General features: G+C 33.7%; 1 protein-coding gene across 1 annotated transcript; it reads left to right on the forward strand.

Moving 5' to 3' along the window:
• The first annotated feature begins 14788 nt into the window (after nt 1-14788).
• LOC113874239 (putative UDP-glucuronate:xylan alpha-glucuronosyltransferase 3) lies at nt 14789-26079 on the forward strand. The gene is made up of 4 exons (XM_027512470.1): nt 14789-14847; nt 23341-23547; nt 23917-24554; nt 25049-26079. The coding sequence occupies exons 1-4, from the start codon at nt 14789-14791 to the stop codon at nt 26077-26079; spliced, it is 1935 nt and encodes a 644-aa protein (XP_027368271.1).
• The last annotated feature ends 1869 nt before the right edge of the window (nt 26080-27948 follow it).

A 27948-nucleotide genomic window follows, 5' to 3' on the forward strand; every position in this document is an offset into this window, starting at 1 on the left:
GAGGACCTACAGAATTTCTTCATAAATCCAATCCCCAGCTTAATTCCTCAAGGTCCAGAGCTTAAAAGTCGCCCCCAATCTCCCTCTTTAACTCTCCTAAGGTGTGAAAATGAAAAAAATGAGAAAAAGATCCCTAGTTTCTGAGCTAATCTCATATCTATAGATTTCCTGCTTTTCTGGCGTGGTTACTTCTATAACATAAAGTAATAACGCAGAAGGCTTTCTGGTAGTCTTCACATCTGGAACAACCACTTTTGTTGACAATAGTAGCAATGCGCAGCTTGTTTTGCTATTTGATTATGCGCGTGATCACTTTTATTCACAATAGGAGTAACGCACAACTTATTTTGTTGGAAAGTTATCTGGAACAATCACTATTATTTGAAATAGTGATAACGCGCAGCTTGTTTTGCCTTTAGATTATGCACGTGATCACTTTACTCAGAAATAGTGATCACGCCGAACTTATTGCCTCTATTTAGACTTGCGCGTGTTCCCTTTACTTAAAATAATGATCATGCGCAACTTGTTCCTCTCACCCTAGCTCTGGAACAATCACTATTATTAGAAATAGTGATAACACATAATCTCTCTTCATGGGCATGGTTACTATTGTTGGTAAAAGTGTTAACGCACAAGTTAACTTCTGAACTTAAGTTCTGGAGTGATCACTTTCCTCAGAAATAGTGATAACGCACAGGTTAGCTTCCGGACTTAAGCTATAGAATGATCACTTTCCTCAGAAATAGTGATAACGCCCAACACTTAGCTTCATTATTCTTTGCTTTTGTCTCCAAAATTACTACTTTCTTCTACTTTCTTTTCTTCAATCCTTATCCTCAAGACTCTTAGCTTAGAATCTCCTGCAAAACTAACAAAATTACATCAGAATTCTATCAAATTCACATAATTTGAATTACTAAAGACAATAATTTACTTTATTGAACATTTATATATTTTTGTGCAGTTTTCACTTTCCAAATTACATTCTCTATAAAAAAAAACCTAGAAAACTACATAAAAACCTAGTAAAATCTACATTCATCACAAACCTCCTTAATGTTATCTCTTATGGTTCACCTTCCTCCTGTTCATTTGTGACTGGTGCATTGTTAGCTGGTTCATCCTCTATATGTTGTTCTTGTGAGTGTGGAACATTAACTTGTTGTCTCCTTATGTTGTGTGATTGTGATACAACAAGTGAGACAACAACTTGAGAAGAGACACCAACTACAGGAGTTTTCGCATATGTCTCTTTAATTTTCACCTTCCGTGTTTCATCACTCCCACTAAACTGACCATTTTCAATGAACTTTACATTTCCAGACTCAACTATTCTCATACTATGATTAGGACAGTAGAATCTATACCCCTTTGATTTCTTAGGATAGTCGACGAAATAACCACTGATGGTTCTAGTATCAGGCTTCTTTTTATGTGGATTATACACTCTTACTTCTGTTGGACAACCCTAGACATGAAGATTTCTTAAACTGGATTTCTTTCCTGTCTACAGTTCATAAGGAGTCTTTGGAACTGCCTTATTTGGAACTCTATTAAGCAGATATGTAGCTGTCTTTAATGCATACATCCACATACTCCTAACCATTTCTATGATAGTATGATTCTACCTTTCAGTCACATCATTTTGTTGTGATGTATCAGGCATAGTATACTGTGCATATATGCCTCGACTCTCCAGAAGTTTTGTAAATGGACCTGGACATTGTCCACTTTCATCAGATTTTCCATAATATTCATCACCCTTATCTGACCTTACAACCTTTAACTTTCTATCTAGTTGCCTTTCCACCTCATTAATGAACATCTCTAAGACATCTACTGATTGAGACTTTTTATGCAACACATATAGATAACAATAACATGAGTAGTCATCAATAAAGGTAATGAAATATCTTTCACCACCCCAAGATGCGATGTTAAATGGATTATAAATATCAATTAGTATAAACTCTAAGAGTTGACTACTTCTTATAATTGGATTCTTTGATGTGCGTTTGACTTATTTTCCTTTTATACAATCTACACATACATCCTAGTCATCAAAATCTAACTGAGGTAAAATTTCACTTTTCATTAACCTCATCATCCTTTCTTTGGATATCTGACCTAACCTTTGATGCCACAAGAAAGTAAAGCATTTTAACAACATTCTCAACATGAAATAGAGATTCAACAAATTTAACATTAAGATTGAAACAATATAAACCATCAATTAAGGTACCAGAACCAAAATAGTATGAATGTTTCTACAAAAAAATGTATCATTTCCAATCTTAAAATTAAAACCAAATTTGTCTAACTTTGCAAAAGAAACTAAATTTCTATCACATTCAAGAACATATAGACACTTTTCTAGATCTATGCAACAACCAGTATTCAAGATTAATCTGTAAGTTCATATTCCTTCTATCTGTGCCTTTATTTTGTTCCCTATGTACAAGAACTTTTCAGTTCTACTTATGGGCTGTATTGAAAGAAATCCCTGCATTCATGTGACACATAAGTAGTTGCACCAGAATCTAACTATCAGGTGTTTTTAGGTACCTCAATAAGATTTGATTTAAAGCATACTGAAACATAATATATACCTTTCTTTTTGAACCAAACCTTTCTCTTCAGAAAATCTTTCTTGAAATGGCCGGCCTTCTTGCAGAAGAAACATCTCTTGCCTATCTGGATTCGGTCTTCACGAACCTTTACTAAGATCTTATCCTTCTTGTCCTTGTTGTCCTTCTTACCTGGCTTAACCTTGCTGCTACTAGCCCTTTCATGAAATGTGAGATGGATAGAGTGTTCTTTCACCTTTTTCAGCCTCTCTTCCCCCTAAACTAGCATGACCTTAATTTCATGTATGTTCCATTTATCTTTGATGGTGTTATAATTCACTTGGAACTGACCAAACTCAGGAGGGATGAAACTGTGCTAGAATGAATTCCTTTTACCTCAATGCCCATTGAGTTCAACTTTGCTGCTTGATTGATCATGTCAGTCACATGGTCATGAATAGGCCATGACCAATCAAACTTCTTAGTAGTCAGCTCAATCAACAAGGTACCTGAAGTGGACTTGTTAGTAATGTCTTATTGTGCATACTCTTTTACTTTTGCCATAAATTCCTTAGCATTTTCAGTCTTTGGCATTGATGGCTTCACATTTTCAGCCATTATCATTTTTAGCAAGCTTAAGCTCAACCTGTTAGACCTTTCCCAAGCCTCACGAAGAGTCTTTCCTCTTTAGTACTGGTCTTTATCATGGCTGCAGGCTCTTGTTCCATAATGATTGCTAAGTCCAACTCGATAACACCTAGCTGGAATTGAACTTGCTCAGCCCAATCATCATAGTTGAGCCCATTGAACTTGACTATTGCATTGGCCATGCCATACGTACTCATAGGGACTAAAATATTTGACACATGCTTAAACATTTATGCTTTGAGTAAACTTAATGGATTCAAACAATCAACCATCATCAATTATGCATCTAAGTTTACCTTTGGGTAATGCCTAAATACACAATTTATCTATAATAATGCTAAATAAACAACTTTAATAGACAATCAGTCACTTAAACCAATATGCAAGTCATCTTTGGATATACAAACATATTTTGAAGTGCTTACATGTCTCCTTAATGTCATTAATCATATGCAATGATCTTCATTTAGGTGATCTCTTACCATTATAATTAGTGAGTTAAATTGTTCATCCTTTATGTTACCATATAGCACCAAATAATTTTGAGTAATTTGCAACACGCAATTAAATGCTTAAACAAACTTTTAAAGTTTGGCCACTTTGGTGATTAACAAGCTACGCATACAATTAAGTATTAAATTGTTAAGCTCTCATTATGATCATATAATTTATAATTAATTAACCTAAGAATTTTAATCACTTGGGTGAGTAAAATATTCTTTGATGTAATTCTAAAATTATCTATAAATTTTATGAATTCTGCCTCTTATTTTGTCGTGAAGTCACTATACACGGCCATGCTTTTACTTGATGCATGGCCGTGCTTCGTTGAAGCACGACCATGCTTATTTCTAATGCATGGCCTTGCTTCCTGATGCATGTTTATTATATTCTTTTCTAATTAAATCAAAAGCAGTAAACATTAAAAGGTAAATAATGATTTAGTGGAGCTCAAGTACCTCTGGAATCTCAACATATGCAATTGGTGTACAATTGCTTCTATGGCTGTTAGAAGGTGCATTTGCAGGCATTTGGGGACCTACCTCTGCCATTGGTTGCATTTAGGGAGCAATATTGAAAGGGGGTAGCATACATGGTGGTGGGGAGGTAGTAGGGTTGAACAACATCTAACATGACATGAATGGGGGCAGTCCTTAACCCCCTGTCAATTGTGTCACTACATTGGTCAAATGCGCTGCCCAATGCTTCATATTTTGCCACTCAGTAGATGATGGGTGTGGATATGATGGTGTTGGCCCAAATACAAATTTTTGGATCACCCCAAAACATACAGCTCTTACACGACTTGGATGCTCTCTTACACCAAGTGCTTGAGAGAGTATGTCGTTTTGGGTTATTGATTCAGTCTCAGCCTCTGGAGTGACCTGTTCCTACAATAAACACAACATAAACTCAAAAGTCTTTAAAAAAGAGTTCAAATACAAGGATATGTCAAGGTACAGATGTCAAATTAGACCTAGGTGCAGCAATCTTCATAAACATGTAGATTAAATGCAAATGTTAAATAAAACATATCCTATGGAAACGATAATATTCACCTCTACTTGCTCCCATATGTGTTCTTTAAGATTACTAGGTACATTTGTCCAATAAGAATAACTAATTGGCACTGTACTCCTTGTAACAAATCTAATAAAATGTACAAATTTGGATCTACTAGGGTCAATAGATTGCCTTTTTGAATTCCATCTGATTTATATGTAGTTATAAGTGATGAAACATACAAGTGTTAATAATATTAGCATAAAAGAGATGCACATTGATCTATTAGAGGTTTCAAATTACTTGTAGCTTTTGTCCTAACTTCCTTGATTTGCTAATAGACTTCATTTTGGTAATTCCTTGAGTCTTTTTCTTTTTCAATTCAGCAGAGTGATGAGGGAAACTGATAAATCCACATTTTACTATATTTTTAGCCTAGTTTTTGTTAATAAATAAGTAGTAAAGTGCTAAGCAAACTTGAAAATATCATAAAAATTGCATTAATACTAATAGTTGTGTAAATAGTTTTGATTTTTAGATTTTTAGTCCAATTCTGAACAATTTGACTTAAAAGTGACTTAATCCTTGTGCAGAAGCTTGAGCTGAGAATTTGAGTTGAATATTGAAGTGAACAACGTAGAGGAATTGAGCCTAAAAGATGAAGAATCAAGTATTTTATGAAGGGCGTAATCACTCTGAGTACATAGAGTGAACACTTTGAAGAAGAAATTTCATGAAGATCAAGAGAGTAGCTACTTCAAGTGTTCAAAGTAGCTACGCAATTAAGCGCGTAGCCACTTCAAGCGTTCAAAGTAGCTATGCCCAAGGCTAATTCAGAATTGCACAGTGCGCGTAACTACTTCAAGTGATCAGAGTAGCTACGTAATTGAGCGCGTAGCTACTTCAAGTGCCTAGAGTAGCTATGCAAAAATAACAGAATTTTAAATATCACTTCTAAGTGTCAACTTTGGACGATTTGAGTTCTTAAATCAGTTTTAGAAGCTTCTAGAAGACCTTTGATGCTAGAATTTTTGGAGATTAACATGTAGAAAGGCAAAAGGCGGGAAAAACCATATAAATATAAGTTAGAGGTTCAGAAAAAGGGACTTTGGTTCAATTTTGTTATTTTTCACTTTGTAACTGTTTTAACTTCCAAGGGAAGTCAGAGAGAGATTGGGAGCAACTTTCAAGCTTCATTTCTAGAGGAATCAGAGTGAAGATTGGGTCTTTGAAGATGTTCTTCTGCTTCTTGTCTTCTTCTTCTCTTACTTCTCCTTTCTCCATTGTAATGTTGTTATAAACCATTTTGGTTAGGGATCTATGGATCCATATTTGATGTTGTGATGTAATTATGGATTGAATTTTGAGATTTTAATTGAATTGAGTATGTGATTCTGTTCTTAATGCAGTTGTGAACTAATCCTTCATTCAATTGAAATTGAGTTTATTTCTCATATCTGAATCATATGCCTAGGTTATTGAGATCTTAGGAATAAGTATCATGATCTAGTAATCCTGTAATTTTCAGAACTTAATGCAGTATTTGATTAAATTTTACCTAAGGGATTAGGGAGATTTAATTAGATATTAGGATCAATGAGGCAAGAAATTGTCCTTTGGTTAAAGAAGTGAAATTGATTATCAATCAATTAAAATTCTCAAGAGTTCAGAACATGATTACATTGCAATTGAAAATTTGGTGAAGTAATTCCTAACTATTTTCCATATAGCATTCTTAATACAATATTCGTATTCTGTTTTTACAGCAAGTTTATTACCTTTTATTGTCTTTATTTCTTACTTTCACATGTTACAAACCTCTCAATGAATTGTTTTGCTCAACTAATTGTTAAATTGTGAAGTGGTAATTGAAATAAGATCTTTATGGACGATCCTTGGGGCTCATATTGAATTCCAAATTTTATTACTTGCTACAATTACCTAGTACACTTGCTAGTTAGTTATCCAATTTGTGTGATAGAAACCTTCTTCCATGTTATCTGAAGAAGTCATCTCTGCAAGAATAAACATAAAGGTTAACATTAAATAATTACATTCAAGTAAAGTAAAATTATAAAAACATAATATAATCAATTCAAATTTACTAATAGATGCACCTTTTTCTTTTTTTAGGACCCTTACTAAGTTTCCTATGACATTTTATTGAATAAAATGATGGATTTAACTAAATACCTTCTTTATGATCTTGTCTTGTATAAAAATCCCCGTCATCTGTCAATATATCTGTAATTGACATGTGTTCAACACTTCTTAAAAGATCGTCCTCCACATTGACTTTTTCCTTCTGTGAAAGCATTTAATTTATTAGACAGCAAGACAATCGACCATGACTGGTCAGTAGGATCTGAGATGTAGAACACTTGTTGAGCCTATGATGCAAGGATAAATAAATCATCTTGGTAACCCACCTTCTTAAAATCGACTTTTATTGTCCACCCCCTTGCATCTAAACACTACTACTCAAAACAGTGTAATCCAACTCCTATACGTGTTCAATGACTCCAAAGTATGACATATTCGTATATATTGAGTTTCTATCCTTTGCACTGGAGATATGTAATGATTCAGTAACAAGGGTTACTCCACTATTTTGCATTGTGCTTTGGTCATTATGCTCCTTTGTGTAAAATGTGAACCCATTCATTAGGTAAGAAGTGTATGAAAAAGTGTCAATACAAGGACCTTTTGATAACCATCAAATCATTTTTGTAACATAATTATTACTCTCTATCAACTGTTCACCGACATATTCTTGTAGCCATTTAATGAATCTCTGGTTATGTTCTTTTGTTATCTAATTCTCACATCTGTTAGGATTTCTATACTTTAGAATTTCTTTGTGCATGCTTATATAAGGTTCTATTTTAGGGGTGTTTTGTAATACATACAAGTGTGCTTGATCCCATTACAATCTAGGAACCTCTATTTCTTGACAACCACTACTACCTTCCCCTAAAGTCCTTCTTGTGTGATACGATTTTGGAAGACCACATGATTCAACATTTGACAGGTATTCATTACAAAATTCAATTGTTTCTTCCACTATATATCGTTCAAAAATACATCTCTCTGATTTGCTTCTATTCTTAACATGCCATTTTAAAATCTTCATATATCTTTCAACGGGATACATCCATCTCATATATATAGGGCCACACAATTTTGTCTCTTCCACCAAGTGAATGGTCAAATGAACCATGATATCAAAGAATGAAGGTAAAAAATACATTTCAAGCTCATATAAAGTTTCAGATATTTGGTTTTGCAAAGCTGGTAATCTCGCAAGATCAATCACTTTGCTACATATATTGCCTTGAAAAATAAACACAACTTTGTGATTGCCACGCGAACCTTTTTGGGTAGAATAGACTGTATAGCAATAAGAATCAAATTCGCCATTAAGATATGACAATCATGAGACTTCAATTCTTTTAACTTTAGGTCCTTAAATGATAGAAGACTTTTAATGTTTGATGAATACCCCTTTAGAACCTTAACTGAATAAAGAGCCTCACATAAAGCATGTTTCTTATTTCTAGACAGGGTATATGCTATTGGTGGTAAAAAGGTCCGCTTTCCCTTTTTGACTAGAAATTTTTTTTTCAATATGCATAACATCAACAAAGTGTCTTACGTATAAAGATTTCCAGTAGGATAACTGAAAGATAATTGACATCTTCCAACCTGCTATTGGAATTTGTTGGCAAAAGGTTTTTTGAAAGTTGTTCTTATATGCTTAACCTCTTGAAAGATTTGTTCTCCACTTCTCAAATAAGGACATCGTTGTTCTTGATTTTGTGCTAACTACCTACGATGCCCCATGAAAAAATTCTTGTGACAGTGCTTGAGTCTTATATAATCTGTCTTTTTAGAACACATTGGACATGTATATTGACCTTTTATGCTGTAACAAGAAAGATTTTCATATGCAGAAACATCATTAATTGTTCCATACAACATTGCCTTGAGTGTGAAAGATTCATCTCTAAACCTGTTATATACTTCTATGCCAATTTCCCACAACAACTTCAAATCTTCAATTAAAAGATATAAGTACACATCAATGTCATTTCCAAGTTGTTTAGGACCAAAGATTAACAAAGAAAGCACCATATATTTCTACTTCATGCAAAGCCATAGAGGTAAGTTATACATTATTAAATTCACAGGCCATGTACTATGGGTGCTACTTTGCATGCCATAGGGATTCATTCCATCGATAGCCAATGCAAAACTATACTCCTTGTTTCAGCTGCAAAGTCTTCATATTCGTCATCAAATTTTTTCTACTACAAAGAATCTGCTAGATGCCTAAGCTTCCAATCTCTAATTCTTCCTTCAGCATGCCAAGTCATCTGCTTTCCATTTTCTGCACTACAAAATAGGTGCCTTAATCTGGGTATTTACTGGAAAATACTGCACAACCTTCACGGGTGTTGATTCTTTCTTTAGGTATTGAGTCATTACACTTTGGACATTGACTTAGTGATGCATACTCATTTTGAAACAAAATATAGTCATTAACACAAACATGTATCTTCTCATGGTCAATCCAATGGAAGTAAGTACTTGTTTAGCATCATATGTTCTTGTAGATAGCACATTATCCTCTGGTAGCATCTCATGTAATAAATTTAGCAAGTTTGTGAAGCTCTTATCAGTCTATCCTTTCGAGGCTTTTAAGTTATAAAGCTTTAACACAAAACTCAATCTTGTGAACTTTGTGCATCCATTGTACAATGGTGCTTTTGCATTATCTTTAAGCCTCTCAAACATCTTTGGACAATCTCTAAGATCTTCTTTAACAACATTTGGAATGTCTTCAGCATGATCACTCACATCTGTTCTAAATGTCTCTGAGTAATAGACATTTGATTCCATGTTAATTGATGTACTTTCACCTTCTATCTCACCGTGCTTTGTCCAACAATTATATTTTTCATCTATCCCATTGCACATTAGATGTTTTTCCAATTGTTCCATATTTACTTGCAGCATATTCAAACAACACCAACAAGGATAGGGAATAAGGTTGACATCAGTTGCATGCTTAATTGCAAATCTAATAAACTCCTTCATTCCGTCTGCATATTCTTCACTCAAATGATCAGCTACCATCCAACTTCGATCCATATTTACTCCAACTACGGTTACGATAATTGCAAATATGAATGTCTTATTAACTCTCACATGGTAGGGCTCTATCCTATTTGAGAACAAACTTTTTCATACCTTAATTAACAATTGTTGCTTAAATGTTGTATTTTTTACTTGACAAAATTTTGGCAGCATTTTGCATTAGTCTCCTACTACATAACTTGAATATGAGATGATTTACCTTAATCTAGCATGCACTAAGAGACAATGAGAAATGCTCCAAACTCAAATTTTGTCAAGTATTAAATTCAATATTATGAGAAGCAATGCTAACCAATGAATGAATAATTTTGTTCACAAATTGTCCAACTTGGACAATTTGAGATTGAAAATAATGATTAATAAATCATTATTTGCAATATCAAATGGGAAACTAAGGTTTCACTCAATTTTAGATTTCAAATCATACTCTACAAAGTTTAATCACTAACAATAATCATGCATTCACAACATTCTATAAGGCAGAACATCAATTTCATTCATACACGGAGCAAATTTACATAATGGGGGTAGACAACACAACAATATCATGTTCAATAGATAAACTTTAACAATATCACAAGTTGCATTTTCACATAAATCTCCTGCATTACAGTCAACCAGTGTCCTACTATCATGTTCAGAAAATCCTAAATAACTATTCCAATAATATTTCAAAGGTTAACTAACCTAAAGTTCAACCTTTTGAAATCAACTTTTACTAAATAAAAACTAATTTCACGCTCTCTATCACGCAACAATGGTAAACATTTGAATATAATCAATTTAACACAAATACAAACACAAGAGCACTAACCTAGAAGCAATGTAGTTCGAATAATTTGTCGCAGTTTACCTAAAGCCAAGGATGGAGGAGGGACGTTTATAACTATTCAATGTAAAAAAAATAAGTGTGTATCAGTGAACCGACACAAAGTTGGAGTGCTAATGTCCAAATGAAGGCAGAAAACAAAGAAATAATTATGAATATACTTTAAAATTGCGAATGTGTTGTCAACGGCGCTTGTTCTTTTGCAAAAACTTAAAAAATACTGAACAAAGACAAATTTGAAGGTACAGACTAGGCTGGGGACAGGGATAACTATATTTAGGGCTTAGGGTTTAATTTGAAATACTATATTTGAGAGAGGTTAAGAAATAACCACTCTCTAATCTACACCTTTCAGAGCAGTTCCACGTGTCAACCGCTTTGTAAAGTTCTAAGTTCTAAAATATAGCACTTCTGAAAGCGGTTATTTAACAACCGCTCTCCAAAATACACTTACGAGAACGGTTCCAGATGAGCTGCTCTCAAAAGTGTATATTAGAAAAAGGTTCTTATAGAATCGCTCTAATAAGGCTACATTGGATACCGGTTCAACGCTAACCGCTCTCTTAGTGTGTTATACAAAGCAATTTTTACTAATTGCTATCCAAAGTTGAGCTTCAAAATCCCATTTTTGGCATAGTGTCAAAATAACGACAATCCATCATATAAAATACCTAGGGTTCATGTAATTTGGGAAAAACATTAACGGAGAACCAATATTTTACGGAGAATCATGAAATTCACAACCTAAACTCTGATACCAACTATTAGATTTTAGTCCATCATGTAATTTTTATCTTTGATTATGAAATTACTATTCCCATTAATCTTGAATTACATGGTTCTTGTAACAATATATATGGTTTTCACACAGTCAAGAATTTAGAGAGCATTAACCTGAATCTATTGTTTCTTGATGTTACTTTTCTTTTTGATGCTGTTGAGCTTTGGGTATTTTTTCCTACTCCTCCTTCCTCTTTTAGCTCCTCTTCGATGGTTGAAAGAAAGTTTCTTTCTTTCGATTACCATGAGATCGTAAAAGTGATAGTCTGAGTAGTAGAGAATACCGTAATCTTTATTTGATAACCGCTCTCTTATTTTTATCTGAAGAGAGAGGGGAGAGTTTTCTTATAATTGTATTTGTAATTATACCCTCAATAACTTTATATTTTATATTTAATATTTAACCACCATTATATTAAATCATTAATTAGAGTCATATTTTAAGTTATATATACCACTATAATAAGATTATTAAAATAATCTAATATGAAATTGCTCAATTTAGTGCCTTTACTAGTAGAGAGTGACAACATATAATATCAGAGTTTTAGTAGGTGGTGTTCTATTGGTTATAAAACAACAAGGTAGAAGAATATGGCCACACGGAACCAATGCAGTACAAACATGAAAGATTTTAGGTGCCCTGTGATCACGTGATCCTTGAATGTGATCTCCTACGTTAAGTATGCATTGAGTGCTGAGTTTACATGCATAAGTTGCTTATTGTGCTGCAAAACAAACTTCGGACCAGTTTAAATAATGGATTATTAGCAAGCTTTTAGTGTTAATGTAAAGTATTAAGCCTTTCTTGGTTTTCTCACAATAATAATAATAATAATAATAATAATAATAATAAATTATTTAAAAATATATTACAAAAGGATAAATTTAAAACAATAAAAATGCAGTAATTATATTATTATTTAATAATTCAGCTGTTTAGTATTTTTTTTAAAGTTATTTGTTGTTTGATTCATTATTATTATGATTAGCAAACAGTGAATTTATGCAAACGGAGCTGTATTGAACTCTTTGTTACGTGGACTAATTAAATTAAACTTAACAGGCTTAAATTTATTTAAATTTAAGATTTGATAATCTTGATCTTATATTTTTACAAATATATTTGAATATTTTATTATATAAATTTTAAAGAAAGGAAACAGTCAAGAAGATGCCAAACCTTACTTCACTCCACTTGACTAACCTTTAAGTTTCGATCCGCTTATAATAAGCTCTAATTTGAATTCGCATCCAAATTGGTTATTAACTACAATTTACGCTGGCCTGGACCACAACAATTATGAAAGAGAAAAACCATTACGCAACTGCAGTACATAATTTGGAGAATTGACAAATCCGTAAGTAAAAGTAAAACCCATTTGCAGCTTAGCTTAGCAGAAATAGCTCGTGCCCGAAAGCGGAAATAAATAACTTCGAAGGGGAAGAAAAAAATTACCACAAATAATATGAAGTAAAGCATTGCATTCCGTACTTAACTTATAGTGTGTTTGATTTTGCGTCATTATACTCTAAACACACGTTTATTTAACACTGCTCAAAGTAGCTTATTAAAAGAAGACGTACATATATAGGATATTTTATGCCTATCCAAACATACATTTAATGATATAATGAGTTTGCAAAACATTTTGGAAGGAAAAGAAAACGTTGGTGCCAAAATTATAGCACGAAAGGAGGAAAACAAGAATTTCACTTGAAACACACCACTTTATCTCTGAATTAAAGACAAAAAAAATTGTACATAATAAAATGCAGTTCTTATTTTAGGATAATGATATCTTTTATTTTAATTAATTTTTTGACACACATTTTATCAGTATCATTATCATATTTTAATACTTATTTCTATGTTTTAATAAGATAAATAATAAAAAATTGACTTTGATTTTTATTTCAAGTATCATCATTTTTATATGGTTTTATTTAAAGGCAGAGTTCATGATGTGTGTTTAAGGTTAAAGTGTCTTAAACTAATCCTTACTTGTAATTCTTTATATATTTTTTCTCTAAAGTGAGAGATATATGATGTTTTCAAGTATAAAAGGCTTAAGATTGATCTTTGTGTCCGGTTCTTAGTCGTCATTAGCTCAAAAAATTTACACGTAATAAAATTCGAATACATGACCTTATAGTAAATAAATTGACTCCGTACATATAAATATAATGAAGCCTTATAAAATTCTACTAACCCTTCAAGTTTTATTATTTATATATTAAAAATAAATTTTTATTTTTAAAAATTTCCCTTTTTAATCTTAAATTTAAATTACTAATATTTATATATTTGAATTAATTATGTATTATATGTAAAAATAATAATAATAGAAGCATTCACAAATTTTCTGTTTTTATTTTCTTATTATTTTTTACTGAGTAACTATATTTTTATGTTTACTTTTTCTTGTATTTGTTTTTCATCTTTTAATTCTCTTTATCTTTTTTTAATCATATCGTCCATTACAATTTTTAAAAAAATATTTTCGCTTTCTTTTTATTGTTTTTCTCTTATCTCTCTCTTTTTTTTTTTTTACCCACATTTCACACTTTATCTTAGGAGTATCAGCAAAACATTTTCCTAATTCGCTTCTCGCTTGTAAGTTAGCACATCCGCAGTATACTTTTCTTTTGAAGGTTTAAAGTAAGATGCAACCCTCACATATCCTCCAGAAATGACTAATGAGAACACATTTATGACGACAAGGGTTTGATATATCTTGCAAATTATGTAACAATGTCAACAACAAAAAGATGATCAATTTCCAATTCAAGATAACAAAACGAACTATATGAGGAATAGCTTTTTTGAGAAGTGATTAAGAACACAAAGGTTATTCAGTGGCTATACGGAAACCATTGACCCAAGCGTAACCCAGATCCATTCATTGTATCAATTCCTAGTTTCAATTTATATGTTTAGTATTTGGTGAAAAATTAGGTATGATAAAGCTTTCTTGGCTACAACAAATTATTGGATAACTAAAAAACCCGACATCATTGTTCAGCTATCGCTTCTAAATCGTTTGAAAGCGAAAATGTTTTGTGAAGTGGTGAAGTATGTTGTCCAATCCAGTTTTGGAATTGATTCCAAACAGAACGGTGGCTAGAATTTGAATCCCAATCCCACTATAACTGGGTCTTTTTAGTTACAAAGCAAATCCACCTACTAAGAGTTCTTTCTTACAAGACTCTCGTCAAAAGCTCACAACACTTGGCTTCAACTTTATTTTCTTCCAAACAAAACCCTCTTTTGATGCTGCTTTGAATTGAATCGGAGATGAGGGGACCCTCCCCAAGCACCTTCGAGCCGCGCCACCGCTCCTCCTCTTCATTTAGGTTCGTGTCTTTCTCCTTCGCTACTTAGTTTCTGCTTCGGAATCTCCACCATAGTTGACCATATTCGCCTTAGATGCGCGATGCCTTTCTAATTACTTCAATTAATTACATCATTTTGTTAGTTAGAGTTCGTAGTTCGTTATGCGTGTCACATCTATTTTAGGAACTTTAATTATAGCGCATGTTGAAGTCGTAGATATCGTCAATTTGAAGTGCTGAATATTTGAGTCTAGCATTTATGTACCGTTGAAGTTTGTGCAAACTGCCATGTCAAAAACTGTCGCCATATCAGGGGATACGTGATTTGTCTGTTTTGGAGATTTTTTATTTTTTCCATTTTCTGTTGCTGCTTTGTTTTTAATTTGTTTGTTATAAATGAATAACCATAATATGTATGTAATAAGAGTTTTTAGATTTTTTTTTTACACGAGAGATATAGAGAATTTATCAAACTATTTAACAACTCAATTGATCCATTCATAAATTTAAAGTCATCAAAATATTTTATAATTTCAACAAAGGGGCTAAAAAAAAATTCAATAATCAAAGTAAACAACTAGTTGTATTTCTTTCTCAAATATGTTGAAGGTCGAGAAAAATAATCCTATTATACCTCTGTTATAAGTCAAGTTCTAGAGCATAAATCTCAAGAGTACAATCACATAAAACAATGAAGAAAGAGGTATTATAATAAAAGTCCCCATAAAAGCTCAAAACTCACATTTATGGGTTAAAATTTAATGTGGAGCAAAAAATTAGAGAACTTGAGAAATTTTTAGTTTCTTAATGAATTCGTAACTAAATAGAAATCACACAACATGCTCTTTAATTTTCAAGAAAAATTGGATTCCTTAGGATAAAATTTTCAAATTATTCAAAGAAATGGGAGCATAGGAAACTACTTGGGAACAAGTAATAATGGGAACCCCCTCTTACTTAAAGCTCAACATTGTCCTTAATGTTTAAGAAAAAGAGAAAGTAAGTGTAGGCAAAGAGAGCAAAAGAAAAAAAAATAAAGAGGAAAGGGACTCCTTGGGTGTGAGAAAACTGCCAAGATGGCCACAAACAAGATACCACAGCCATGTTGCTAAGGATGCACAACCTTACTTTGTTGAAGAAAACCTAGAATTCAAACACAACCGCTAGCATGGTCGTGCACCTTATGAGCATGGGTGTGCATGTGTAATGAGCATGGGCTTGCCTATGGTTTAAGTATAGGCATGCATGTGTATGCAGAGCCAAATCATCTAGAAAAGTTACCCTGTTGAGTTCCATAAGGATGGTCCCCCTTTTTGAAAAAATAAAAATAAAAAAATACGAAATTAAAGAACGAAAAAAAAATATGCAGGTTACCTTCTGAAAGCGCTTGTTTAACGTTGCAAGCCTAACGTTTTGTTGGGCTATTGTAGAAACATAGCCTGTGTGGTGGAGGTTACTCCATTCATATATAGTTTAGCCCTCTGACCATTGACTTGAAGTGTCTTTTCCCAGCTTTAGAAATCTCTAGGACTCCATAAGGAAAGATCTTGGTTACTGTATAAGGGTCAGTCCACCTGGACATTAGTTTTATAGGGAATAATTGTAGTCGTGAGTTATAAATCAACACTTTATCTCCTTCATGGAACTCACGATGTAGAATATGCTTGTCATGCCACTTTTTGGTGCACTCCTTGTATAGCTTGACATTCTCGTATGCTGTAAGGCACATCTCATCTAACTCATTAAGCTCCAATAGTCTTTTCTCACCTGCAGGCTCTAAATCAAAATTAAGTAACTTCAAAGCCCAATAATCCTTGTGTTCAAGTTCAACACGTAAGTAACAAGTTCTTCCAAAAACCAAACGACAAGGAGATATGTTAATAGGAGTTTTAAAAGCAAATCCAATTTTAAAGACTAGTCTTTTCTAGAACTATTAACTGTATGCCCTAAAATCTTTTTCAACTCTCTATTAGATATCTCAACTTGCCTACTAGTTTGCGGGTGGTAGGGAATAGCAACCTTGTGAATGACACTACATTTTGCCAAAAAATTATCAAAAAGTTTATTGTAAAAAAATGAGTACCTCCATCACTGATAATTGCTTTAGGGATTCCAAACCATGTAAAAATATTTTCTTAGGAAATTTGGTAGCCACCCTAACATCATTAGTAGGTCCATTGCTTCCACCCACCTAGAGACTTAATCCACAACAACCAACATATATTCATTATTGAAAGACTTAGGAAATGGTCCCATAAAATCTATACCTGAAACATCAAACAATTCACAAACCAAAAATTATTAAAGGTATGTCGTACCTTTTAGAAATATTACCACTCATTTGACATTTATCGCAAGATTTAACAAAGCCATAAGCATTTTTAAAAAGTGTAGGCCAATAAAAGTCACTTTGCAAAACCTTATGAGAAGTTTTAGTGGGTTCAAAGTGGCTGCCCACCTCTCTAAAATGGTAGTGCCTGAGAATCACAGTAAATTCACTCTTAGGGACGCAACTCCTAATCAAATTATCCCCACAAACTTCAAACAAATAAGGCTTTTCCCATAAATAATACTTAACATCAGATAAAAAATTCCTTTTCTGTGAGGACGAAAAGTCTAGGGGGAAAGATATTACCAACTAGGAAGTTCACCATATTGACATACCAAGGTGCCTCAGAAATAGTAAAAATTGTCTCATCAGGAAAGGTCTCCTTAATTTCTTCCTTGGTATTCTCCCTCATCAAGGGGTCTAGTTTGGATAGGTAGTCAGCAATCAAGTTCTCACTCCCCTTCTTATCCTAAATCTCCACATCGAATTCTTGCAGGAGGAGAATCCAACGTATAATCCTTGGCTTAGCATCCTGTTTAGCCATAAAATATCTAAGAGCAAAATGGTCAGTGAAAATAAATACTTTAGACATAATTAAATAAATGGCTTGAAAAATCTTGACCTTCCTTTGGCCCAAAACTACTCCAATAGCTGTATCACTAGCATCATACAGAAGCTCAAAAGGCAAAGACTAGTTAGGAGATATAACCATAGGGGCATCAATTAACTTATTTTTCATGGCATTGAAAGCAGATAAGCAGGCATTATCAAATTTAAATTATACATCCTTAGCCATTAAAACAGAAAGATGTGTTGTTATTTTTGAAAAATCTTTTATGAACCTCCTATAATACATCGCATGTCCCAAAAAGTCCTATCACACATATAAGAGGGGGAAGTTTAGCAATAACCTCTACCTTAGCAGGGTCTACTTCTATACCTCTGCTAGAACTTTATGCTCCAAAACAATGCATTCATCCACCATGAACTGACACTTTTCCCAATTTAAACCATGTTAGCCTTTTCACATCTTTGTAAAACAAAATCAAGGCTATGTAAACAATTATCAAAAGTGTCACCATAAACAGAAAAATCATCAGTGAAAATTTAAATACAATTCTCCAATAAATCAGAATAGGGCCATCATGCATCTCTGAAATGTAGTGGGAACGTTACACAAATCAAACGACATCTATTTATACGCAAAAGTACCATAAGGACATGTAAAATTAGTTTTCTCTTGGTCCTCTAATGCTGTAGGTATTTGCATATAACCTAAATATCCATCCAAACAACAATAATAATCACGCTAAGCTATTTTTTCTAACATCTAATTAATAAAAGGGAGGAGAAGTGATCTTTTCGAGTGGCCTCATTATGTTTCCCGTAGTCTATATATGCATACGGCACCCAGTTACCTTCCTTACAACAATAAGTTTTTATTGCTCATTCTCCATAATTATGGTTCCTCCTTTATTTGGTGCAACCTACATAGGGCTCACCTAAGGGCTATTAGAAATAAGAAAAATAACACCAACATCTAGTAACTTTGTTACCTCTTTTTCACCACTTCCTTTAAACCGGGCTTAAGCCTTCTTTGAGGTTGAACCTTGGGTTTGAATTCTTTCTCCAAGTGAATCTGATGGGTGCATATGAAAGGGCTAAGACTCTTGATGTCATAAATGCTTCTCCCAAAGGCTTCCTTTTTTTTCCCCAAGAGTCTCATCAACTTCTTCTCCATAACACCTGTCAATTTAGAAGAAATTATTATAGAAAGAGAAGAAGAAGGAGATAGAAAAGCATATTTAGGAGTAGAAGGAAGAGGTTTCAGCTCTAATTCTGGGGGTTTTTCAATAGATGGTTTGCAAATCTGAGTGTCACCTGCTCCCAAGCTTTCAAAATGCCTAGGTGCTAACCACCTTCCTAGATTTTTGCTATCCAAGGCTAATCTGTTACGTCCTCTATTTCCAGTAGAGCATCTCTCCCAAAGGTGAGGATTTTCTCTAGAATATCATCCCTTAACCTATCTATTAACTACACAGAGTCTAACAAAGGAGAAACATTGTATATAAAAATAAAATTACAAGAGTCAAAGCTAAAAGGGTGTTTAAAAGAATCAAAAACTTTAAAAATAACTTCCTTATCGTTTAGCTTCAATGTGAGCTTCCTTTGTTGGACATCTATAATGGTCTTCCTTGTGGCCAAAAATGGTCTTCCCAAGATAATGGGAACCTCACTATCTTCCTCCATGTCCAATATGTAAACTTGTCTACTTTGACTAAGATGTCTTCTACTATACCCCTTAGGTAGGTGATAGACCAATCTACTAACTGCAAAGACACAAAGGTAGGTTTAGGTCCTTGCATGCCTAACATCCAAAAACAGAGAGAGACATTAGATTTATACTAGCCCCTAAATCACAGAGGCTTTATCAAAATGAAAGCTACCTATAGTACAAGGAATAGTAAAACTCCCTAGGTCATTGAGCTTTAGGGGTAGCTTTTTCAAAAAGATTGCTGAGCACTCCTCATTAAGCCTCACCGTTTTGAATTTCTCTAACTTCCTTTTGTTGCTCAATATCTCCTTGAGGAACTTAGCGTATTTGGGCATTTGAGAGATGGCCTCCACAAAGGGTACTTGAATGTCTAACTTCAACATTTTGAGGAATTTATTGAACTGTGGGTCTCTTTGATTATTTCTCAGCCTCTACAGACAAGGAATTTGAAGTTCTTGAGGCTTGGATGTCAAAATGGCTCTTCTTTATTTTTTGCCTAGTCTTTTTGTCTTCAGCACAGTTGTGCATATGAGCAAGCATGTGCGTGTTTGTGAACTAGGCATGCACATCAGTGAAGCACAGTTGTTGTTCTTGGAAATCATGGTCGTGCTTCTTAGTAAGCACGAGCATGCCTAGTGGTGCATGGTCGTTCTACTCTGTATGCACAAGCATGCTTGCAGCTCTGTTATGTGATTTTGGCATGTTTTCAGGTACCGCTTTCCTGTTTCTTAACATGATTGACTTGGCATGTTCTCTAGGGTTATGTTTCGGTTGGGTGGAAAGCATTCCTAATGTTCTTTGCATTAATAGATTGGTAAGTTGTTCAAGTTGAGACTTGATTTTTGATGACTAGGTTTTCATGTCAGACCTTATTTTAGAGAACTTTTTGTCCATTGTTAAACCCTGTTGTTCTAATCGAAGGTTTTGCTGTTCCATCTGGGATTTAAGCTTTGATATCCTTTGCTCTAATTGAAAGATTGAGGATTCTTTCCTTTCTAGCCTTGCTCCCTGAGGTTGCATATAGGGAGGGCGATAAACATTTAATTTTTTTTTGGCCTTCTTAGCCATTCTCCCATTAATTTGTAGGTTTATTAAGCCATCGCAAATTAAAATTTTTGCCCAAGAAGTTGGCCTCCTTAGTCTCTAAAGGTTTTGCTGATGGATCTTGTGCCCTCAATAAAAATTCCATTTATTTTGGCAGAGTCTCCAGCGTATTTGTTATTACGTCGCTACTTTCTGCCTGATAGAGGAGCGAATTCCTTCTTTTGGCCTTTGTGATGGTCTATATGCCATTAGAAATTGCTAGATGCCATCTTTTCTACCAATGTGTAGGCCTCGGATGGCCTTTTGCTTAGGAAGGCTTCTCCAGTTGCTGCATCAACTGTGGCTCTATTGGAAGGTGAAAGTCCAATATAAAAGATTTGCATCTGTTTTCACACAGAGAAACCATGATGTGAGTATCTCCTCAAGAGCTCTCCAAACAACTCTCACGTCTCAAATAGAGATTCAAACTCATTTTTGAAAATTAAAAATCTCTATCATAAGCTTCACAAAGAGTGATGGTGGGAAATATTTGGCCAAGAATTGCTGGGTTAGGTTGTCCCATGTTGTAATTGAGTTTGATGGAAGTGTGGAGAACTATGCATTCACCCTTTTTGTGACAGAGAATAGGAAGAGGCGAAGCCTTATAGTATCTTTGGTAACACCATTGTACTTTATGGTGTTTGTGAGTCGGAGGAACTTTTTCAGATAGAGGTGGAGGTCTTCATCAGGTCGCTCTGAAAATAGTGTAGAGTTTTGGACTAGACTAATCAAGGCCTACTTCAATTAAAATTTTTTGGCCTCTATATTAGAGGCTACAATGCTCCCAACATCACCTTCAGCAGTGGGTGTTATGTAATCTAGGATTGGTCGTTCTTTCGCCATCTTTTTCTTTCTACACTCCTTCCTTAGTCTATATGTTGTCTTCTCGATCTCTGGGTTAAAAATAAGTTTTGCAATAGGCTTAGAACAAGTGAGCATAAAACAAAACAAAAAATATATATTTAAATTAACTAGATACTCAATTTTCTTTGATATTGAAAATTAATCCCTAGCAATGGCGCCAAAAACTTATTCGTGGACAAGTGTACTTGTCAAAAAGTAATAAATGATTTTAAATTAAGTTCCAAAGTTATCGTCCCACAAAGATAAATTTCAAGTATCAAGAATACCTTGATTTAATTGTTTAAATTGAAAAGGTGCATAGTAAATTAAAAATAAGAGGAATCTAAATTCAAAGGACAATTGAAAAGATACTAAGGTAGTTTTTTTTATAGAAATTGGATCAGAAGAGCATAGAGCATATAGTTTCATCTATTACACCTTTCTATGTTTTCTTTATTTTAATTTCAATATTAGTTTCCTTAATGTTTACCAACCATTCATACTTATTCTATTAACACCCAATGATCATGCAAGGTAAAAGGTAATTAAAGAAAATATAAAGTGTTTATGGGTTTGTTAATTTAATAATGGTTGGAAGACAGAAATTAAGTTTGACCTACCTAACCCTTTATCTCGTTTTATCCTATAGTTCTATTAATTACATGTGGTACGGTCGCCTATGATGAGCTAATTATGAGATGTTAAGGGTGATCAGTTCTTCACATGCAAAATTTAATTCAATAGAATAAAAACCAAACATTAAAATGAAACCAACATCGTTATTAAACATAAAAATCACATAGAGTATGCAATAAGATTTACCATAGCCCTAGCTATGGATTTAGCTACCCATAACAAAACAAATAATGAAAAGCATGATAAATAAATCCATAAACTCAAAGGAGAACTCGAACTGAAAAGGCCCAAAAGGAAAAACAATGGAAGTAGCTCTCGATCTTCAAGGAATGCCTAATCACTTGCTCGGACTCTAAAGAGACACTTGTTGTCTTTACCAATGATCTCCAATACTCTCAATAGTTGATTATGTCAGAACTTAGAAAAAGAAGATGGTGTGTAGAAGATCTTTTCTGTTAGGAGCATAAAACCTCTTTTATATAGAGTGTGCACCAAGTTCTAAGATCCTTAAGCTTTATCTTTTTGAATGGAAATTAGTTTTGTCCGCCGTCAGAATTTCAACTAAAATCTTTATTCAAATTTTAAATCCGTATTTAAATAAAAAATCACACAAGGTTTAGATGTTAAATTTAAACATTGAATGCAAATCCATTCAGCATGGCCATACATTATTCTCCAGCACAACCATACTAGATAATGAACCATGCCTACAATGAGTGTGAAGCATCGGTAGTTATCTCATGCTTAAATGTGAAAATTAACAATAAAATTAGTGTAAAACACCCACAAAATAAGGTCCCAATGTATAAATTTATTTTTACTTTGTTTGTTATAAATGAATAACCATAGTATGTTGTAATAAGAGTTTTTTTTCTTACTTTTTGTTATCTTATTCTTCTGCATTTTAGCATCATGAATTTACCTGTGGCTTTGGTTTTTGCCTTGCCCTATCATGACATTTTCTCTTAGTTTCTTTTGCATGGTTGCTCTCCTAAAAGGAAAATTTTTACTCAGTTGGTGAGGTGTATCTTATGATTCATATTATCATTATCAATCATTATTGGTTAATTTGATTCATATGTACATTGGAAGGTACACAGATTCTAAATCAATTTTTAGAAAGACAGGCAGGACTATGATTATAAGTGGGCATGTCTTTTGTTGTCTAAGTCTTCCGTAATCTGTTTTCTTATTTCTATATATATTGATGATGAAATTAAAATTTGAAGTTCATCCAAAAGTTTAATTGTATGCTTCTTTCTGAAATATATAGCTACTTTCATTGTTGCTACTTTCTCTCTTCTCCTACATATATAAAGTACTTACTTTTTCTCTCTTCTTGATGCAGTGAAGATACTAACAAGAGAAGGCATCAAAGAAGTAAAGATTTTAAAGATGTAGAGAAGGCATTGCATATTCCATTCCAAGATAGAAGTATAAATTGCAAGCCAAATTGGAAATTAGTTTTGGTTATTGTTATATTGGGAACTTTAGTTACAATTTTCCACCCACCAGCTGTTTATAATACTGATCATCTATCACAGTCTATATCACGGTATACCTCTTTGTCTTTCACAATGTTTTAACATCCTTATATTTTGAGCTTTAGTAGTTTCTTGCTATCATTTTAGTTTTATTTTATAATTTTTGCTTGTCTAAAAATTAAGTCTGATCACAGATTCCTTTTTCAAAACTACAATATGCATTAATCCCTTCAAAGGATGGAGTCTTGGAGAATGAATTTACAATTATTAATTTGTATCTGTCCATGCATACTTCAAAGCATATATTCCTTCTAAGATTATGTTTTGTCTTCTCTTCTTGGAACACCATGGCATTTGATATGTCCAAATTGTAGACAATGATGTGTGTATGTTTACTTTTTTCTTATTTGGTTAAGGTTTTGTGTGTGTGTGTGTTGCAGGCCGACTTTCATTAGGAATTGGAAAGGAGCTATTAATGGCATTGATTCACGTTATGTATCGTTTCTAGATATTGAGTGGGACCAAATATCTAAGGTTCTTGAAAATTTGAAGTATAAGGACACTTATTGGGGTGTTGGCTTATTAAACTTCAACAACAGTGAGATTGACTTTTGGAAGCAGTTGATACCAGAAGCAAAGCATGTGGTCCTTCACTTGAACTATGCTTCAAATAATATTACATGGGAAGTCCTGTATCCAGAATGGATAGACGAAGAAGAAGAATATGAGTTCCCTACTTGTCCAACTCTACCTAGGGTTCAGGGACCAGGAAAACCACGAAATGATCTTATTGCTGTCAAGCTTCCCTGCAACAAGTCAGAGCGCTGGTCAAGAGATGTAGCTCGTTTGCACCTGCAGATTGAAGCTGCAAGACTTGCTGCCTCTTCCAAAGGATATCATCCAGTGCATGTGCTTTTGGTGACTGATTGCTTCCCAATCCCAAATCTCTTTACCTGTAAGCAACTTATAAAACGGGAAGGGAGTGCCTGGCTTTATGCACCCAACCTGAATACACTAAGGGAAAAGCTGCAGCTGCCAATTGGTTCTTGTGAACTAGCAGTTCCTTTGAAGGCTAAAGGTGAGGTTTCAATTAAACTTGTGTTTCTATGCTATGTTTTCTATTTTTCCTTGCACCTTTTTCTTTCTTCTTCTTACAAATCTTGTTTCTCTTTTGTTCTTTAAGTGACGTTCAACTTATGTTTATATATGTAAGTGCAGTACTTCATTGTCTTTTATTGAAAAACAAAACAAAAATAAATAGTGAACCAAGGTGGTTGATGGACCCATACTTTTTTGTTTAATGTCAAGTTACTCTTGCCATTCTTAAAATAAATATCAAAGATACAAGTCACGGTGTCACAACAGTTTAGATACTTAATGTCAGAGAAAGCATGAACTTTTAAATTAATTGAATCATGTCATCTTATAATTAACCATAAAATCCATGTTTTAGGTTATTATACTTTTAATCTTGTTTATATATTCTAGAAAGCTAACATGGATTTCAAAAGTATGTTATTCCATTACCTTTGATCTATAGAGTTATTAGAGACTAACTAATGCTTTAAACAGAAAATTTTTACTCAAGAAGGCCACGCCGAGAAGCTTATGCAACCATCTTACATTCTGCACACAAGTATGTTTGCGGAGCCATTATTGCAGCTCAGAGTATTCGGATGGCCGGATCAACACGAGATCTAGTGATTCTCATTGATGAAACAATTAGTAACTATCATAGGGGTGGCTTGGAGGCTGCTGGATGGAGGATCCATACAATCCAAAGAATTAGGAATCCAAAAGCAGAACCAGAGGCATATAATGAGTGGAATTACAGCAAATTCCGTCTCTGGCAACTAACAGATTATGACAAAATCATTTTTATTGATGCTGACCTTCTTATATTGAGAAATATTGATTTCCTTTTTGAGATGCCTGAAATATCAGCCATAGGAAACAATGCTACGTTGTTCAACTCTGGTGTAATGGTAGTTGAACCATCAAATTGTACGTTTCAACTGCTTATGGATCACATCAACGAGATTGTCTCTTACAATGGTGGAGACCAAGGGTATTTGAATGAAATTTTTACGTGGTGGCATCGGATTCCAAAACATATGAATTTCTTAAAGCACTTCTGGGAAGGTGACGACGAAGAGAAAAAAGTTATGAAAACTCACCTCTTCGGAGCTGATCCACCAATACTTTATGTGATCCACTATCTGGGTTACAAACCATGGCAATGCTTTCGAGACTATGACTGCAACTGGAATGTGGACATTCTACAGGAGTTTGCGAGTAACGTAGCTCATGCAAGGTGGTGGAAGGTACATGATGCCATGCAAGAAAACTTACAGAAGTTTTGTTTGCTTAGGTCCAAGCAGAAGGCTGCACGAGAGTGGGATCGTAGACAAGCAGAAAAAGGAAACTACAGTGATGGTCATTGGAAAATTAAGATAAAAGACCCACGTTCGAAAATATGCTTTGAGGATTTCTGCTTCTGGGAGAGCATGTTATTGCATTGGGGTGAAAAAAATTGGACAGATAATTCTACCGTTAACAATTTGCCTCCTACTGTTAAAACCAAATCTCTCTCTTCTTTATGAGTTCACTTCTCCTTTTGCTTCCATGTTTACTATAGACTTTATATGTTTACACATTCTGTTCTCTCATTACTCACATCTGTAAGCATAATGATGGCTAAATCTTTTTACATTTTAGGCCAAAAGCATTGCATATACAAATTTGAGTACCTTTTTATTTTCTTGTATGTTTGTAACTAGTGAATGTCTTCGTTAGTAATTATTAATTCAATGTTCTTTTTGATACGTTTCCAAAAAAAACTCCTTGGATCTATTCATAACATTATTTTAATTAAATTATACAGATTAGAAAAGAGTTATTAAAAATAGTTAATGTTAGTTTTTTGAAAAATGGATTACATTATTTTATGCTTATTCCTATTTAAAATCAGTTTATTATCTTATCAATGAGAAGTAAGAAAAGTTTAAATTTATGAAGGTATGAACTTTTGGAGTGCAAATTTGGGTAGCAGTTAGTAAAAATTGTTTTGTATAAAATGCTAAGAGAGTGGGTAGCATTGAACCCGTCTCCAATGTACCTTTCTGATAGCGATTCATCTCGAACTGCTTTGTAATATACACTTTTGAGAGGGTTCAAAATGAACCGCTCTCTAATATGTACTTATGAGAGCAGTTCATTTGGAATTTCTCTTTAGAGTTAACTTGGAGAGTGGTTATTAAATAACAGCTCTCAGAAGGTTGATATTTTAGAGAACAGTTGACATGTGAAACCACTCTTAGAACTTTAAAGAGTGGGTCACACGTGGAATCATCCTTGTCCTTCCATCCACTCTATACTCCTAAATTTCTCTCTGTTCACTATGCTCTCAGGCTTATTTGTACCACCATCTACACCTTTGACATCGCATTCACACTCCCAAGGTATATTCACCATAGTGTCTGTGTTGTGTAAAGTGTCATTATTGAGATGCACCTTTTTTTTTTACATTGAATAGTTCAAACATCCCCTCATCAATCCTTCAATTAGCTTTAGGTGAACTGCGACGAAATTAGTGGAACTGCATTGCTGACAACCACGTCGTTATGGTTTCAAACAAAACTAGATTCCTCAAATAATTTTGCAACATAGGAAGCAAACGTAGGTCATCTCACAATGAGACAAATTCATTCTATTTCCAATTTTAAACATGCAATAGTGGTTAGATTGGGGGGTCTTGTAGTTTTTAAGAATTTAAACAGAAACGTAAATTGGAATTGAAGAGCATTAATATGAATCAACGACAATGAATTTAAAACCTAGAAAAATGAAAACAAAAACAAAGAAAGAATGCAAGGAAGAACGAATGCGAATTAAGAGAACGAATGTGAATTAAAAGAACAAATGCAAATTAAAAGAATGAATGTAAATTAAAAGAATGAAGACAATTAAAATGAAACACGAACTAGGATTAAAATTGAAAACCACAAACACGAACCAGGATTCCTATACTGAATTTTCCTAAACCTTGAATGCAAAAGAAATCAATTAATTAACTGATCAATCTTACAGTCAAGAATAAAAATCAAATTCAATCGAATTAAGCATGCACAAATCTTAATCAAGAATTGCAAGAAAGAGAAGGTGAAAAGATGAACTCGGAGCGATCAATCTGTCTTGCAGTCTGTGCTCGAGATGAAATGATTCGAGAATTCAGCCATGTAGTCCCGAATCAAAATACAAACAAAATCAAATTGAAAGTCGCAGCAAAATCAAAAATCAAATTGTGCAGAATCCGGAAAGGAGGCAAGTAACAATAACAAAAATGGTTTCTTTTCAAAAGTAGGAAAAAGTCCTACAGAAAACAAAATTATGAAAATGAGAAGAGCAAAGTCAAACTTTTGACCCCTATATATACTTGTCTTAAATGAAACAAAAAATAAATCAGCCAAGGC

The sequence above is a fragment of the Abrus precatorius genome, unplaced genomic scaffold, assembly GCF_003935025.1.
Source record: "Abrus precatorius isolate BTA unplaced genomic scaffold, Abrus_2018 Scaffold8, whole genome shotgun sequence".
NCBI lineage: Eukaryota > Viridiplantae > Streptophyta > Magnoliopsida > Fabales > Fabaceae > Abrus > Abrus precatorius.

Bases quoted from the DNA above. Each gene is read 5' to 3' on its own strand.
- LOC113874239 (XM_027512470.1), top strand. From the start codon at position 14,789: ATGAGGGGACCCTCCCCAAGCACCTTCGAGCCGCGCCACCGCTCCTCC. The intron at 23,548-23,916 runs GTATACCTCTTT...TGTGTGTTGCAG, and splicing joins CTATCACAGTCTATATCACG to GCCGACTTTCATTAGGAATT. The intron at 24,555-25,048 runs GTGAGGTTTCAA...TGCTTTAAACAG, and splicing joins AGTTCCTTTGAAGGCTAAAG to AAAATTTTTACTCAAGAAGG.